The sequence below is a fragment of the Tyto alba genome, unplaced genomic scaffold (genome assembly GCF_018691265.1).
Source record: "Tyto alba isolate M040663 unplaced genomic scaffold, T.alba_DEE_v4.0 Super-Scaffold_1, whole genome shotgun sequence".
NCBI lineage: Eukaryota > Metazoa > Chordata > Aves > Strigiformes > Tytonidae > Tyto > Tyto alba.
The window spans coordinates 31,418,845-31,437,288 of NW_024881261.1; the positions used below are offsets into that span (position 1 = coordinate 31,418,845).

General features: G+C 38.6%; 1 protein-coding gene across 6 annotated transcripts in view; it reads left to right on the top strand.

Moving 5' to 3' along the window:
• WAPL (WAPL cohesin release factor) overlaps positions 1-18,444 on the top strand; it is a 75,339-nt gene that overhangs the window by 9,914 nt on the left and 46,981 nt on the right. For all 6 annotated transcript variants that reach the window (XM_032994116.2, XM_042794465.1, XM_032994117.2 and 3 more), the window contains one exon: positions 14,853-15,902. In XM_032994116.2, the coding sequence (XP_032850007.1) occupies positions 14,853-15,902 (1,050 nt within the window). The remainder of the gene's footprint in view (positions 1-14,852; positions 15,903-18,444) is intronic.

Genomic DNA, 18,444 nt, shown 5'->3' on the forward strand with positions numbered 1-18,444 from the left:
CTTTCTTCTTCTGCGGAGTGATTCAGTACAGTTTATTTAATTCTTGAGGAAGAATTTCAGTTTAGTAATTTTCTGTTCAAAAATGGAGCAGAAAGTTGGGGGAAACTGAATGACATCTGAGCATTTGACTGTCTTAGGAAATGGCTGGCAGCAACCATGATTAAAAAGAAAGTCAGTTGTGTTCCGGCTGGTTCAAAGCATTAAGAAACTGATAGAGAAGGGGAAAGGTCTACCAGAACATATATGTGCCTGTAGAACTTCAGGTTTGTTTAGAAGGCTGTAGTTATGCTGGCTATATAGATAGCTGGGGTTTTCCCACAAGTCCTCTCTTCTTCAGTTGTTTTTGTTATGTTTCCCCCTTTTTAAGATATCCCTTCTCCCCTTACATGCTGATTTTTTTTTTTTTTTTTTGCTGTGTCAGTAGCCCAACTTCAAACTAGTGTGATAACTCTTCTCAAATGTTTTTTCCTTTGGTATTACTGTGGTATGTATTTGAAGATTTGGTGTTGGGTTTTCCCTTGGATGTTTTTCAGTAGTCTGAAATTCTGTTTAAATGTCAATATTTATACTGGTTTGCTAACATAGCAATACAGAAAAAAGACCCCAGTATTGAAGATGGTTCGGGGGGGGCTGAAGCACCTCCCCTGGGAGGCCGGGCTGAGAGAGTTGGGGGGTTCAGCCTGGAGAAGAGAAGGCTCCGGGGAGACCTTCGAGCGGCTTCCCAGTGTTTAAAGGAGGGACAGGAAAGGTGGGGAGGGACTCTTTATCAGAGGGTGTGGGGATAGGATGAGGGCTAACGTTTCCAAACTGAAAGACTGTAGATTTAGATTAGATATGAGGAAGAAATTCTTCCCTGTGTGGGTGGTGAGACACTGGCCCAGGGTGCCCAGAGCAGCTGTGGCTGCCCCCTCCCTGGAAGGGTTCAAGGCCAGGTTGGACGGGGCTGGGAGCATGCCCATGGCACGTGGGGTGGGACTAGGTGATCTTTAAGGTCTCTTTCAACCCAAACCATTCTGTGATTCTATTTAGGGAGGAATCTTCTGATTTCTTCAACCTGTTTTTCCTAATGAAAGGGAAATGCATAATATGTATGACCATGTACAGAGCACACAAAACTTTTTTTCTCTCAGTTTTTCCTCTTTTTTTCCCAACAACAGTGAGATTCTCAATACCTTTTTTGTAATCCATACTTTAAAAATCATTGTTTCTTTATGGATTTGTACAATGTACAGTTAGTTTTTAACAGGTCAAACTTTAAACTGCTGCTTCTTTCATGTTCAAAAAGTTGAAATAACTTTGCATTCAAAACAGTTGGTCAGTGTCTCTCCCAAGTCATAAGCGATAGGACAAGAGGGAACGGCCTCAAGTTGCACTTGGGAGGTTTAGCTTGGATATTAGGAAAAATTTCTTCACTGAAAGGGTTGTCAAGGATTGGAACAGGCTGCCAAAGGAAGTGGTTGAATCACCATCCTGGGAGGTATTTAAAAGACACATAGATGTGGCACTTAGGGGCATGATTTAGTGGTGGACTTGGCTGTGCTCGCTTAATGGTTGGATTTGATTATCTGAAAGGTCTCTTCTGACCTAAAGGATTCTGTGGTTCTAAGAAAAAAAACTTGTTAATGTGCATACCTCTTAAGCAGGCCAAAGCTTGCAGGAAAGCAGAAAACAGTTGGTGAGGAAGCCATTTTGGGTTCAAACTGCTGAGATCTTATTAACTCTATGGAAAATGCTTTTCAAGTTCAAACTTAGTTCATAATTTCTCTTAAACTGCTACTGTATTCAGTAAAAGGATTCAACATATTTGAGTAGTGTCTGAATTCTGACTGACTTAGCCTAAGGATATATTTGCTATGACAGTTATTAGTGCTGCTATGTTATAATACACTTTAATACTTTTTTCATAAGGGCTCACACTATAAAGTTGGGTGAAAACAAGCTTTTTTGCCATGTGCCAGCCCCTTGTCTTACCCGTGACACTTTGTCTTGTTTTCCCAGCTGGATCAGCTTTCTCCTGCTGCTCTAAGCAAAGATGCCCTTCTGAGCTACCAGCAAGGAAGAATGTGTCTGTTTTACTGACTTTGCATCAGAGGGGAATACATGATACCGCTAGTTCAGACTCTGGCACCTCTTGTGTTACAGTGTGCAGCAGCTCTTCTGACCATTGGATTTCATGTTGCACAATTTCTCATCTCTTCAGAACCATTTTATTTTTAGATTTCCAATCAAATATTTTTGCTTGTGGCATTGTAGAGTTCTTCAAAGCTTAATTCTTTGCTGGAAGAGAAAAAGTAGTTTCCTTTCTGTAGGAAGGGGTTTTAGCTCTTTACTAAAACTTCACTGTGTCCTTCATTTGAGATCGTTGTGGACTTTGCATGCGAGTTGGGTGTGGGCATTGATAACATGCTGTGTGGTATGTTGGGTATTTACATAATATCAGTGTCTGTAGAGTCAATTATAATTTATTTTGCTATGAATGTGGATAGATACAGATGTGAGGCAAGGTTAAAAAAAAATTGTGTTTGTCTTGTGAGTATATAATCACCAGAAGAAAAACAGACTATAAATGAGGTTTTCAGAATGTTGTAGAAGAGTTTTAAGCAAGATGAGAAAGAGTGAAGGAGGAGTTGCAGTTATTCCAGCTGTGAAAGACAAGCTGTAAGACTGTAGGTGCAACTTGGACAAAAGTACTTACCTGGGAAGACAAAAAGGGTTGTAATGCACGGGAGGTTATAGGCCTTTAATTTGGTAGAAATTGGGAGACTGGATGTAGCTGGTGACAAGCAACCTAGGTAAATTTTTAACTATATTTTAAATAGAGGAGGAAATGTCTTCAGTAACGAAGGAGTAAATTAGTAATTTTGAGATTTGGTGTTTCTCTCCTGCACTGTTTACTGGGAAGGCAGTTGTGTTGAACATGTCACTATGTGTGGTTTGGCCAGGTGTGTGTTTATAGATTGGTGTGGAGTTGGTATTGAGATATGCAGTGACTTAAGATACAATGAAAGGTCGGTGATCAGGCAGAATATCTAATGCTTGCAGGCTGCAGAAGTAGAAGAGGAGAAGAGCACCTGGATGGTTATTTCAAAAAACAACATCTTCTCATACCATTGAAAATTGTGCCTGAGATAGAGGCGGGTGATTAGCTCTGACTATTTTGTGCACGAGAGGAAAGGTGGTCCTGTCAGCCCGCACCCCTGTGAAAGGCTTCCATTTCCATTGAAATGCAAGGATTTAAAAAAACTCTCTATGCTGGCTGACAGGATGTATTTTTGCACCAGCATAAGACAATCTTTCAGAATGCCTGCTGGTAGCATATTTTCTGGTGGTAAAAAGTCTGAGGAATTACTTCTTATAGCTTAATCAGGGGTCCGTGAAGAGGAGCAATAATGCAGTGGTTAGGGTTCAGCCTTGCATGGGGTGGAGCTGCAGCATGGTTGGGTGTTGTGCTAGCAGCAGCGTAACAGTTCATGTTCTGAAAATGTGAAAATCTATTAGGTTCATGGAATGAAAATGATGGGTTATTAGAGATGCAGAACACTGTGTTACCAAACTGAAAAGCTGCATCAAGGCAATTTGGGAGAAGAAAAGGTGTCTTCCACCTCACAAGCTATATGTTTAGAAGAATAGCTACTCTAACTGAAATAATATAATGTGATTGGGAACTTGTTTTGTACATAGATTTAAGCAATAAAGTCAAACTTTCCATATGAATTGCTATGGAATTTTGCTATTCAGGGTGCTGGAAAGGAAACAAGAAAAGCAAACTATTCTTAAGGAAAATAGTTCTGTGATGGCAGTAAATTAAATCTCATCACTTGAGGGTTTTCTGTGGAATTCTCCTGTAAAAGAAGATGCCACTTAAAACATTTGCAAAGAGGCAGTGTCTATCCAACTTGCATGTGAACTTGTTGGGAACTCATTTTGATTCAAAGAGAGTAAAGAACCAGAATTACTTGAGAATTTGTAATCCTAGCTATGGATGTGGTGGTTCTGTAATTTTAGCTATTTTAGTGATTGTCAACCATGAAACTGGTCTTGAGAGTCTAATCTTCTGAGGCTTTTACGCTTCTTATCTTCTGTTTATGCCTGCCAAGAGGCACTGCTTTTAGAGATCTTATGGGCATCAATGGATAATGATGGATCTAAATAAATTTTGCCCATTTCTTAGAATTGTGTATTTTATATCCATAAGCTTTTTTCTGTGTTTCCCAGCTGTTCAGTCACAAGCAGAAAATGAATCAAAGGAGTTTAATCTGTAACCTTTTCTCCTTACCAACCAAAACATTTAATTTCCAATGTACAGTAGAAGAGAGAAACTGTAATGCAATTAGTTTTCTTATTTGAAGAAAAGCATGGCTTCTCTGCAGTTGCTGGTTTTCTGTCCAAACCAGAGAAGACACTCTGCGTATGTTTCATTTGGGCTCTCTTCCCAGAAATGAGGAATGTGATACAAGCACCTGGTAAAGATTCATCTTTTCCTTTAGCTTGGTCAGCTTCGAGTTGTAAAGTGATGTAGCTTTATGCTTGGGAACACTGGTGATGGTGTAATGGAGCTGTAATAAATGTTTCTGAGTGTTCAGGAACATCAGGCAGAGCTGCAGCTCATAATGAGCTTAGCAAACTGTTTCCTACATCCTGTGTCAGTGGTCTGTTCATGAGCTGTAGCCTGTTAATGTATGTGCCTTTGGTAGCTTGCTGAATCTGAATACACTTTTTTTTTTTTTTTAATCTTACTGCCTTCTCTTCCTTAGTGTTTTGTTATTTTTTACATCTGTCTTGATAGTCAGGTGTCTGAAGAGAAATGGAGGAATACAAAACTGACATCATGCCACCTGCCTACTCTTTAAAAGATGTAGTTGCTTCTGATTAACTTTAATATTCTTTATACATTTGTGTTGAAATCTGTCGATTTGTGTGGCTAATACTAAAAGAAACCTAGTTTAAATTTGTAGATTTGTTTCTGTGTATAATAATTCAGTCATGCTCCTTTTGGTATTAAAATGAAGGCTTCTACATCTAGTTACACAGCAACGAAGGAGCATAAAGTCTCATGCCAGAAAAGCTATAGAAGGAAATAATGTCTTTTATTTGTAGCTTGAGGCATGCTTTGGTTAGCATTCATCAAGAATTGATAGAAATGAGAGTAAACTAACCTGAAGTTCAAGTTAGTATGGCTAACATTAAATACTGACAACTCTTCCATAAATAATTAGAAGAAATGAACATTTACTTTGCATATGTGATAATATTTTGACAACGTAGCACGTTGTTTTAGCATACCAGAGCTAATATTGACTGTCCTTTTGTTTTCTTCAATTTCCTAGTAACATTTGTACTTGTTAACCAGTTTTGATCAAACTTTGAGTGATAGAGATTTCGAAGATAGAGTGGTATTTCAAGTGTCATGAAAAATGGGGGAGTGAAAAACTGAATTCAGTTGGTTTATCTGTTTCCTTACTTGTCTTGTCTGCATGCTGGTAAGGAAAACGTGGTTATGACTGGATCCCTAATCCGTTTGAGAAGTCATCAGCAAGCTGGTTTGCCAGCACAAGTTGCTGTGCATGATCTGCAGCGTGTGCTGTCTCCTGCCCAGTCAGACAGGTTGGTGTTGAGGATGCTGTGAGGGCTGGTGGTTGAGTTGTGGGGCAATGAGCTTGCTTTGTTCTGTGAGCCCCAGATCTGTTCAGGACACAAATTTACATTGAGACATTGTTCTCACAGACGAAGAAACTGCTCTGTGCTCCAAGTGAAGTAAAAATAGCAAATAAGGTTCTGCAACTCTGATTTGTTAAGCGTGTAATGTTTGACTTTAGACAATTAGTGTTAGACTGTTAATGATGGTTTGACTTCTATGGCACTGAAAATGATGTTTTCAGACTTAGAGCCAAGCAACTTAGTCCTATAAGTTAAATGGATGAAATGAAATTGAAATGGGGACTAAGCTGGAGGATACATTTCTTGATGGTGGTTTGGATTATGTTTTTGTTTGTTTGTTCGGTTGTTTGGGTTTTTTTGTTTTGTTTTGTTTTTTTTTTTTGTTTTTTTTTTTTTTTTTTGTTTTTTTTTTTTTTTGTTTGTTTGTTTTTGTTTTTTTTTTTTCGCTAAGAAGAGAATTTGGTTTCCAAGAGGATTTTTTCCCTTCCCTTTGTTTTGTATTCCATCTTGGTATATTCTGTACCCTAAGGATCAAGGTATGAAATTATTAACTCCCACAGCTTTGATAGTTGATGGAGAGTGTGTTATCTCTTCTCTTCTTGTAGTAAGTAGGCTCTGTCAAACTTTAAATCTCCTATGAGAAATGATAATACTTGGCTTAATGGCTTTGCTGTTCTGCATTAACCTGCTTACTGATTTTAGGCCCTGCCTGGAGCATATGTTGATGAAGTTTGTGTAAATGCTGTTATGGTGAACCTTGAGTAGGAAGGAGGTTGGTTTTTGTAATGCATACTCAGATGTGAAAAGTATAATGCTAGGTGGTCAGTCAGTCATACCAGTGTAGTTTCATTACTGTAAATACTCTAGTATCTCATCAGTGAGGATACGAGAAAATAGCAATTTGAGCTGTCTGAAAACAGTTCTCTGAGTAATTTGTGAAGCTGTCCAGCCAGCTCTGGCAAGATGTATAGCAAATCTGGAAAAACACTTCAGGTCCCTGGAACCACTTGTGCAACCTCTTAAGCTCTTGCCTTCCTCCCCACGCCTCCCAACATTTACTTTCTCCTCTCTTCTCTGCAGGTACTTTCAGGTAGTTTCTAGTATTCTCTACCTGTATCTCCTTTCAGAATCCCCAGTAGGAAGACTTTTCATTAATTGCTCATGGAACTGTTTCTCATACTGGGCATCTTTTTCTGGCCACTCCGGACTCGGCTGGCCTGTTGCTGCTATAGGTAATGCAGCTGGTTTTTGCCTGTTCCTTTTGGTCTCTCGTTGCTTATTTCTTGGTCCTGGGATCACGTTCACTTGTTTCACAGAAAGCTGCCTTGTACTTACAGGTGATATTGGTCAGTGGCTGTCACAGCTCTCTGTTGCTTGTACCGGTAACTTCCCTTATGTGTACTTGTCATTACTAGAGGTGAGAGAAGTAATGAATGTGTTCCACACCACTCCAAGCAGTGGGGGACAGTCAAAGGTCAGGTTTAGAATTACTCATATTTTTCTATTTTTACAACCTTTATGCATTTGTCTCTTATATTTCTTAGCCATTTTGTATAGAATATAAAGTGACTGGAATCACTTAGCCAGGTGTGGAGATAAATTGCCATATGGTCTCTTCATTAGTTCTTCCAGCAATTTCTTTTTCATATTTCATCATCAATCCAGAAGTGAAGTTTTTTGAGCCAGGTGAATAGAGACATTCCTTAGAGTCCCCTTTTTATGCTCACTGCCTGCACTAGAAGGCAGCTTGAATTAATACCAGAGGTACTGCTTAACTGGTCTAGTGTGGCTCTTGCTCTGGAAAAACTGGCACACAATTTAAAAAAAAAAAAAAAAAAAAAAAATTCATTCCTACAGTTTCTAAAAGCCTTGCATTTTTTTTTTTTTTAGACCTCTCACCATCTCAAGTCTATAATTTTATAGTGCCTTTTATTATTACCGTGATCAAACAAAATGTTTTGTGGGTAGGGAGATATTTCTTCCTTTTCTCATATAGTACAATGAAGAAACACTAATTCTTCTGAGGGCTATTTGAGAGTGCATTTTTAGGTAGACAGTTTCTTAAGAAGAAAAACCTTTTAAAATAAGAGTGAGATGTGTTATGGGTGCCTAACGAAAAAATAAAGTTGGAATATGAGGCATCTTAATGTCAAAATTATCAAGGGTATCCAGCTGAAGGATGTAGGTGTCTTATCTCTAAAGAAATTTAATTTCTCTTAGAAAAAAAAGTCTAGATTTCAATTCTTCCTTTTGTACATGATCTTAAAAATGAAAAGGGAAGAGGTAGTCCCACTGGCTACTTGTGGTAGCCACAAGGCATTTTCTGTTTTGTTGGATATATAGAATAGCATTTGTTCTGTCTAATAAGTGAGTGCTTATATTAAATACCTTTTTTTTTTAAAGATACGAACAAAGCATTCTCTTTCTATCCATCTAGTGTAAATGATATAATAAGTCTAGATACGCATTTGTTTAATATTTAAAGGTTTGTTACTGGAAAAGTGAAGGTTTAGTACTGAAAGAGTGGTGGGACTTTGAGAACTTGCTTACGTATTCACTGTTTGAATGTTTTTATATATCTAGAGGAGTATAAGCTATTATATAAATCGAATATCTTCCAGTGTATGAACTTGAATTTTTGTCTCTAATGATCATCTTAGAAAGGTTACTTGTGGTAATGCTCATCATAATCACTTAAAGTTTTGTGAGGTTTCATTGTGTGCATCTCTGAAAACATCTCAATGTGTTTGGTGGGAAAGAGTAGAAGTTTGACCTTTTTTTTTTTATTCATCAGCAATACTTAAGACATCCCTATCTTGCTAGTGACATAGAGCATAAGATAAAGCAAGAGGTATGTATAAATGTGTGGGTGTTTTCCTTGATCAGTTAACGTTTCATTTAGACCTCCCAGTCATTTAGATTGGTTCTCTTATGCTCTGGTAATTAAGTTCTAGAGATTTAAACAGAAAACAAATAATGATTATTACAGAAGATTGTTACGGTTCTTAGGAATATTGTGCTACTACCTGGAAAAAAACAGAATTCACTGGTGGATTATGTAGTTACATGCTATTACTCATCTGAAATTACTTGGGAGACTTATTCTGGTATATGAGCACCAAAGAGCCTAATTGTAGTTAAAATTGGGAGGGGAAATTGCATGCCTCTTTGAACTACAGAATATCTAATAACTCAAAATTAGTTCATTTTCTCTGTGCTTTCTGTATCTGCAAATAAAACTACCTGTTATGTTTTCTATAGTCATGCTAGCTTCTGCTGCAATAGTTATTACAGATAAATATAGTAATTTAAAAAATCAAGATTATAAAAATTGCTGGTATTGTACACCTTTGGGCAATTAGCAAGTGATCTGCAGTAATTTCAGGTATAGAAGCTTCAGTCTGACACCTGCTGACCCACTGATGAGATGAAAACAGTGGCTTGCCAAAGCATCCTTTGAGGAAGTATTCCTCTAAATGTCACTGCTTAGTTTTCCACTTACGTGTTATGATGATCCAGTTTTAAAGCCAAACTTTCTATATGGTGGTATCATGGTTTGCTGGTTACCTTTTTCATCAACCTTATTTATTATTGGAGATGGAAAAACTTCCCTGCTGCAGTTACTAAGACTTCAGAAGTACTGGGTGGTTTTAAAATTTTTGATGCCTGATAGGTGCAAAATGGAGGGGGTTAACTGCCACTTACTTGCTGTTCAAGAGTAACTTTGTATGCTGTATTAAATCAATAACAGAGAGTGAAAAATTAGATACGACACTTTGTTGATGCTTGTGGGGTCTTTTCAGAGACAAATCAAAATTATAGGTTGCTTATGCACATACCTAAAATGATGCATAACTTACACAAAGGCAAAAGAAGTGCTGCTGTGGTACAGAAAGAGCTGTTAATGATGAGTGTTCGGGTTTTAAGATCATTTTTTGGAAGTTTAGTAAACCAAGCATTGATAAAGCTATTTGACTGGGGTAGAACTGATTTGTTATTTATTAGGCAGCTGAGCTGACAGGAGAAGGTGATTTTATTCACATCTACAAATGAAGAGAAACAAGGAATTCAAGGCTGGAAGGACTAGATGTATGGTGCTAATGTCTTAACACAGTCTGATCAAATGGTACTAATATGCAGGTGTGCTAATGCCTTGAAGTACCTGAGTGTGTTTGGTGGTTCTCTTAGAGGTGGTAGAGACTGGCATTGAGGAATTAATAGCAAGCTCAGCTCCCTCGGTTTTGTACTTGGGACTGTTGGGAATGAGCACGAGAAGAGCAGGCAGGTTGGGTAAGCGTGAAATTGGAGATGAGAATAGGAGCCATTCTGGGAAGAAGAAATGTAACAACCTCCACGCAGCAAGTACAGAAGAATTGAAATGGAGAAAATAAGAAGAATCCTTCTTTACGTCTGTCATGATGCATCTCTCAACTGATGCTTCAGTTTGTCCAAGTGAGGCTGCTGTAATAAGAGAGTAGAAAGTTTTGTTCCCTTAATAGGTCACAGGCGACTAGATGGGACTGTTGCTTGCTCAGAGTCCTACAAATGTTAGGCTAATTTTAGCGCATTCTAAAATATTCTAGAACAACTTGTAGAATAGTTTTTCAGTGTATGTAACTACATAATCAAAATTAATATTTTCATTAAGAGTTAATTTTGGTGATCTGTTTGGATTTATTATTACTTGGTGAGATACCTAATGCATTTTAGAAAAACTTTTTAAAATAAAAGCGACATGGTAGTTGGTATAAGTGTCATAAAGATCATCTTTCTTACAAAGATTTAGTAGATGATGGCTTTAGCTCTTGGTTACTGACAGTAAATTCCTGGCAAGGGGCTGAAAAAGTAAAGGGATTTCATCTGCTGAATGCTGCTTCAGAACTGATGAATGAACAGAATTAGTCAGGGAGTACGCTTTAGATGAAGTGATCTTAAGTGAAAGACTTAAATATGCGCTGCCTGAATATCCTTTCTTTTTGCATATTAAAAATCTAGAGTTTTAAGAGAACATATGTGAAAGTGTGTATTATAGAGTAGTCATGATTTCTGTGATTGTGCTAGTAGCAGAGTGTAAGAAACCAAACCAAAACACAAAAGCTTTTTCAGAGTAGTTGATGAACATGTCTTTGGAGACAGACTCCTTGTTAATTTTTTCCATTAATTTTTTAGTCAATGCTACAGATGTGTACTAGCTATACATATTTTTATATATCTTTAGCCTCTTCCATCTGTTTTCCAGGCTTGATGTGTTGATCATCTTTTCTGCTTGAGAGTACAGACTGTAGCTGAGATAATGATTCAAGCTAAGACAATGTAAAATTGAGGTTCATCTTTTTTGATCTCAAAACAGATTCCTGAATTATTTGACTCTCGGGTTGTAATGTGCATATACACACACGTGTATTCTATTCCTCCCCTGGGGAGATGAGATTTGATTTGGTCCTGGTATGAAATGCGGCTCTTTAAAATCCCAAACTTCCTTAGCATGGGAAAACCATTCTCTTTCCAGATACGCATACTGAAACTTCCTAACAATTCAGTAAAGTATTATTTAGTAAGGCAAGACAGGTCTATTTTAAATATACTTATTTTAAAAGTTGCTTAGACTTCATTAATTTAAGGAAATATGCACTCAAACATGGAACAGTAGTGTTGAGGCTGCAAAATAGTGTATTTTAGCAAGAAAGTCTGGAAATTTTTTACATTAATTTGCTGGTTTTCAAGCCTAAGTATTATGATAGTCTTCAGCTGCACAATAATATTAAACATATGGGAGGAAAGAGGAACATATTGTACACTTTCAAACTCTTTCTTTGATAACAGAAAGATTAATTTTGGTTGAGCCTCTCAGATTATCACAAGCATGAGATTTGAAATGGGAATAACAAGGTTTCTTATATAACGTATTGGTACTGGAAAAGATTAAACAAGATTCCATCACTGAGATGTCTAGGACTGATGTTCTTAGGGGAACTTAGTTTTGCATTTCATATATTCTATGAAGAGTGCTTTTTATTTCTAGCTGCGTATGTAAACCTCTAAGACACCACAGCTGGACTCCCAGAAAACTTAGATGCAGTTTGTGAGATATTACTTGTCTTGTCTCCCTGAGGAATTCCAGCTAGGATTAAACCAATTTCCTGTAAATCTTGACTTGGTTGTGATTTCCTTTACTAAGATTTTCTGCTTGCACCTTGAAGTTCTTTTTTAAGTTGTATATGCAAGGATGGCATTTAGATGATTCCATTTTATTTTGAAAACAAATGAACAAAAGTCCCTCTAAGGTTGCCGATGCTCACTTGCCTCATCAGGAAGATAGAAACCTTTTGGTCAGTGCTATGAAACTTCTGTGCCGGTTGGGTAGATGGTAGCTGATGAAGTTTAATGCAGTCAGTACTAGTGCTAAAGGATGCTAGAGCCTTCATTTTACTGATGAGTTTAGGAAACGTTTGCTACCTAACAAATTTGAACCTTAGGGGTTGCATTCTGCTGACGGAGCCTCTTGAATTACTGCATTCTGCACCTGTGTCTTCTAAGCATGTTTTCTTTTAGAATTCTTTTTTTTTTTCTACTTGTCTCTGGCCCAGTTGCTTCTGTTTTTCCAGTTTATCTCATTATGTGCTACTCTTCTATGTGTCAGGGTCTTCTGCATTCCAGTCAGACTTCTTATCTTGCTTCTCCTGGCCCTGGCAGTTATTAGAGTGTTGATAGTAATGGTAGACACCTTGGATCCTGTATTTGGTTATACTGTCTCAGAAATTTCAAAGAAATTTCTGCTCATCTTGTTTCCAGGAAATAACACACTGTGTTTCTGGATATCTTTGTGTATGTGAGGTGCAACAACAGAGTATGGCAGGTAGAAATGGAATCTTCGTGAAACTCTGGTACCAGATCCACTGAGCTATTGCTGGTGTTCAGGGAAACCAAAGTGAATGGTTTCCCTCCCAGTTTAGAGGACAGCAGATGGAAGACTTAGTACTGTCTTTCCTGGCATTACTATTGTGTGGATCCTGGTCAGCTGGAAGCAAATCTTACAAAAATTGATTTCTTATAGTGGAATTTCTTCTTATTGACAGCAAACAATGCAAATGTGGCTATGGGTTGGAGAAGTGCAAGATTTAACTTTTCGCAGCAGTTCTTCTTCAGATCGGTAGAAGTTCATTGTAAAAACATGTATTTCAGAAGTGATTTAATTTAAAATTTTTGTGAGAATTGCATTTTCTGTATTTATTCTGGAAGTTTTATTATTTTATTTTAAATTGAAGCAGCAAAATAAAATAACAGTTGTAACAGGGGGTGTAGTGTTTTTAGTACGGATATGTTAGTGGATTACTTTAACTGCACAGCTACTAAAACTGTGACTGTGTTAGTGATTTATAGGATAATTTTCAGCAAATGTACTTAACTTCATTGATGGGTTCTGTGGACCATGCTGATTTTCATTTCTACTCTGGTGATGCTTCACTAGTATCTAGTTCTTAGACCAGGGGTGTCTCAAGAAGCAGCTGTAACCTGCCCGTGCATCCCCTTTCCTGACTACGGTAGATGATTATAATGTATCTTGCAGTATTAGATGTTACCTTGTGATGGGTTGAGCCTGGCTGGATGCCAGGTGTCTACCAAAGCTGCTCTACCACTCCTCTCCTCAGCAGGACAGGGGAGAGAAAATATAACCAAAGGCTTGTGGGTGGAGATAAGGACAGGGAGAGATCAATCACCAATTACTGTCAAGAGCAAAACAGGCTCAGCTTGGGAAAAGTAACTCAATTTGTTGCCAATCAAATCGGAGTAGGACAATGAGAAATAAATCTTAAAACAGCTTCCCTCCACCCCTCCCTTCTTCCCAGGCTCAACTTCACCCCCAGTTTCTCTACTTGCAGCAGCACAGGTGGATGGGGAATGGGGGTTGCAGTCAGTTCATCACATGCTTTGTCTCCCTCCCTCCTCATGGGAAGGGCTCCTCACACATCTTCCTCTGCCCCAGCGTGGGTCCCTCCCATGGGCTGCAGTCCTTCAGGAACAGACTGACCTGGGGTGGGTCCCTTACAGGGTCACAAGCCCTGCCAGCCAACCTGCTCCAGCGTGGGCTCCCCACGGGGTCACAGCCTCCTTCAGGCCTCCACCTGCTCCAGCGTGGGGTCCCCCCCGGGCTGCAGGTGGAGATCTGCTCACCGTGGATGTCGGACACAGCCTGCCACACCATGGGCTGCACCACGGGCTGCAGGGCAGGCTCTGCTCCACGAGCACCTCCTGCCCCTCCTTCTTCTCTGACCTTGGTGTCTGCAGAGTTGTTTCTCTCACATATTCTCCCTCCTCTCTCTGGCTGCAGTTGCTGCTGCACAGTTTTTCCCGCCCTTCTTCAGTACCTGATCCCGCAGGCGCTGCCACCGTCACTGCTGGGCTCGGCCCTGGCCAGCGGTGGGGCCCTCTTGGAGCCGGCTGGTGTTGGCTCTGTCGGACATGGGGGAAGCTTCTGGCAGCTTCTCACAGAAGCCACCCCTGTAGCCCCCCCGCTACCAAAACCTTGCCATGCAAACCCAACTTCATTTCAAGTTCTATGCAAAAGGAACAAGTACTTAAAGTAGGGCATCTGAAACAAATTAGACACAAAAATCTGTTTTGCAAAACTCTGAAACTTTTGTGTATTTGCAATAGCTTGATGTAAACAAGGATTGGGGGGGGGTATGTTTACATAAGAATAAAATACAGGACTCCTATAACCTATGTAAAGGAGGTATTTTTTTTCTTATCTAATTAGAAAATGCTCTATAATCGTTTTTTCTATCTAATTATTCAGTTAAAGTTACATGTAAGTGAAACATTGAATGGCGATTGACTTCACTGAAAATTTCTCTGCAGACTTTCTCCTTTTTAACATAGGTTGTATAGATAAATAAGTGGTTGTATTTAGGGTTTACCATTGTCTTTTTTCATGATGCACTTGTTTTCAAAGTGATGCTTATTTCAGGTTAGTGTATGTGTTTGCTAGAAATGGTGAGATGATTTTATTATACCAAAAATTTTAAACTAGAATGCTTAAAAAGTATAAACCAGGAGCATAAGGACCTATTTGATGTTTTTTGTTATTGAACACTGAGTATTTGCTGTTATACCGTGAGTTTTCAAAGTTGCCTGCAAGGGTGATGTTTTGTTTAATGATGCCTTTTGGTAATAAATTTATCTTTTTATTGTAGATAAAATACAGAATTTGAATGAAGATAATGAGAAGAACAGTCATCTCACCTATGAGAATGCTGAAGACAGTAACAAAACCAACGCCGAAACTACAGACACTTCTGGATACAACATTGAAGCCAAGGACTTGCCTGATTCTTGGGACTCCCACACCGGAAAAACAGCAGACTCTCTATCAGAAGCATCTCAGACGAAGGGGCCATTAAGAACTCACTTGTATGAATGGGAGGATGAAACTGAAGACACCAGAACTGGAGAGTATATATTAGATTTTGACAATGAACATCTCTCAGAGATGAAGAGCAAGGAGGAGGAGTGTGAAAAAGAAGATACTGAAAATCCAAAGGAAGCCATTAGTGAAGAACTTGTGCAAACTATTCCTAGGCCAAGCAACTGTAGGACATACTGTCGATCCAACAAAGCAAAACCACAGGGGGCAACAAATTTTGACAAGCTAATGGATGGCACTAGTCAGTCTTTATCCAAAGCAAACAGTGAGTCAAATAATGATGGTCTGAACCCAGCAAGAAAAGTTTCTTTAAGTAGTGGGACCAGTTTTAGAGGGACGGTTGGACGGACTAGAGACTACACTGTTCTACATCCATCTTGCTTGTCAGTTTGTAATGTTACTATACAGGATACCATGGAACGAATCGATGAATTTACCACAGCAGCCCCTACTGACCTGGGAGAAGCTGGACGCTTAAGAAAAAAAGCAGACATTGCTACTACAAAAACTACAACCAGGTTTCGACCAAGCAATACCAAATCCAAAAAGGATGTCAAATTAGAGTTTTTTGGGTTTGATGATCAAGATGAGGGAGGGGGAGATGAAGGCGCCTCCAGAAGTTCTGGGAGTTCCAATTACAAAATCAAGTACTTTGGGTTTGATGACTTGAGTGAAAGTGAGGATGAAGATGAAGAGTGGCAGGTAGCAGAAAGGAAAGCTAACAAAAAACGAAGTAGAACTGCGCCGTCTTCTTCACTACAGTCAACCTCTGATGGCAATGAAAACTGTTCCCAGGATAGCCAGCTCAGTACTAACGCAGGTAAGGAGAACTCTTCTGGAATACAGACTTAATATTTACATTTTGTTGACCTTTTTATTTTGTTCTTTTTGCAGAATACCTAGGAGTTTGTTGAACAGTACTACTGATTTGGAAGTCTCAAAGTTAAATTTGCTTATTTCTGCTGTGGCCCTGTCTGGTGTTTCATAGCTGTCTTGAATTATGCTTTATACCCCTTGATCTCTTGCCAGAGTTAGAGTTTTTTCTTTTAGAACAGAAGATTCTTACTGTTTTGGTGTATTGAACATACATTACCTATGCCTGGAAGGCAGATCTTCCCACAGAAGCTCCACATCAACCCTGAACTGTGGAGCCGATTGCAGGAATTTAAGTAGCTTTTAGAGATGTGAAATATCTTTTTGTGTTTTTGAACGCATTTGTAAACAGTTTGGACCTTTGTCAAGTTCCATCTCATCCAAGGATGCACAGTTTGAGGAATAGGCTGTGGGGATCCATGGAGTGCCAGTCAGATGACTGGCTTTGGGTGTGCCTCTGCATACTGATGTATTTCTGGTTTTGCTTCCAGTTTTCAGATATCTCCATCTTCTGCATAGGTGGTACCTGTGTGTGTGTATGTATGTGCACATACACCAATAGGGGTAAAACTGTTTATGCAGAATTTGCTGACTAAGTTCTGGTGTTAGAGTGCCTTTGAAAAATTACCCTTGTTTGGTGGTTGATTGGGTCTCGTGTGATGACTCTGATCAAGGTTGAGGTGTGTTGCTGAAGAATAAAAAGAGTAACTGTAGTAAAAGGATTCATGCAGCTTTTTCTTCTTGAAAAAGTCTGATGCCAAAGAATCATGTGTGTCAGAATAAGTATTTCAAAACACTGCCACTGTTCTAGGGAACTTTTTTTGTCCTCCATTTTGGAGCATGAAACACGAGCAGTTTTTATCCATTCAGTGCAGTTGTTACATTTTTAAGACTTTGGCAAGATATATCTCATTGTGATGGGGAGAGGGGAGGACTCAAGTCTAGCCTTGCAAATGTTGGAGAAGCTGTTTTTTCCTACAAATAACTTCTGCTAATATAATCCAGAAATAAAATTTCATAGGAAAAAATGTTCATTTCTCTGTTCTAATTATAGCAATTTCTAAAAACAGAATTGTCTGTAAGCCTTTTAATGAAATGAAAATGTAACTGCTAGGGTTTTTTTATAAGTTCTAGAAGGGCTGAATTGATACTGATGTTCTATGGGAAGACTGTGGTGTCAAAAAAACAACTGGATTTGTTTTCATAAAATTAAATTATTAAGAGGTATTTGCAATCTAGTCTCTTTGGAAAATGGATTTAAGTTACAGGGCTGCTTGTGAAATACTCCATCTGAGTCCCTTTCTCTCATGAGTCTTTGTTCAGCCATTTATTCCAAGGAAAAAAAAAATCTCTTACACAGTTAATGCAGCTGAGATGTTGACCCATCAAATAATCCTTTCAGCTGCTGTCCTCTGGAGTCTCAGAATATCTACAGTTTGTGTTCAGCACTGCATTCACCAAGGGGGCCATTATACTCTGAGGTATCATAGATTATTTCTTTGAAATATTTTCTTTGGAGATTCCCGTGGCACTGGTAGATGTAAATTTGTGTTTTGTTAGTTTCTTAATACACTTTTGAGGTAAGAGCTATGTCTGCCTCTGTTGAGGTATGGTTCCCCTTTATTTTGCATCTCCTTTGTTCATTTGATTCCTGTTTTGTGATACTGTAGCAAGGTGAGATCTGACTTGCATTTTTTCTTCTAAAAATTGAAACGATGACATGAGGTTATTTTTCTAAGTTGCAGCACATTCCGTGGTTCAAGCCTGTAGTACAGATTATAAAAATAGGGAGTCTGATGTTGCCCTAAAATTTGTAGGACTCCTTAATATATTTCATGCTGTCTTCTCTCAGAGCTTTGAAAAAATTGAGCATCATAATCACTCAGAACAGCCTGAGTAAGGTCCTTAAATATAGTAATGCTGAGTGTAAGAATTGTTCAAGGACTTCTGGATCTAAACCTGAAGTTGCAGTAAAATATGTGACATTGCTGTGAGGTATCATCTCTACATACTGAAAAAAGTGACTACTTTTTGTGTCCATGCAAAATGCCAGTTCTGAATCCAACCCTTAGAAAAAGCTTTCAGAACATCTTGCGCAGTAAAACTTTTTCCTGAAGTTACAAACATTACTGAGAGGTGCTGAGTTCTGTGTGTCCTGTTCTCTCTTGTACTAGTGAATAAATCCACAGATAAAAACCCAGTGTTCCCGTTCCAGGTTGACAGGTGAGATGCCAGATTGCTCTCTGAATTTCAGCCCCAGAAATTCCTAAGACTGATTTTGACATTCTCTGCATAAAGAATGCTACACAGCAGTCAGTTTTTCAAGACATTTGATGCTTTCTGTTGGTCTTACAAAATTTTTGCTATAATACTGATTTTGTTACTTACCATAATGTAGGCCTACTTTTATGAAATCTCTTTTAGAATCATAGTATAAAACATCATGCAAAGATTTTCTCATGCAACTGGAAATGGACTATTCCCATCAG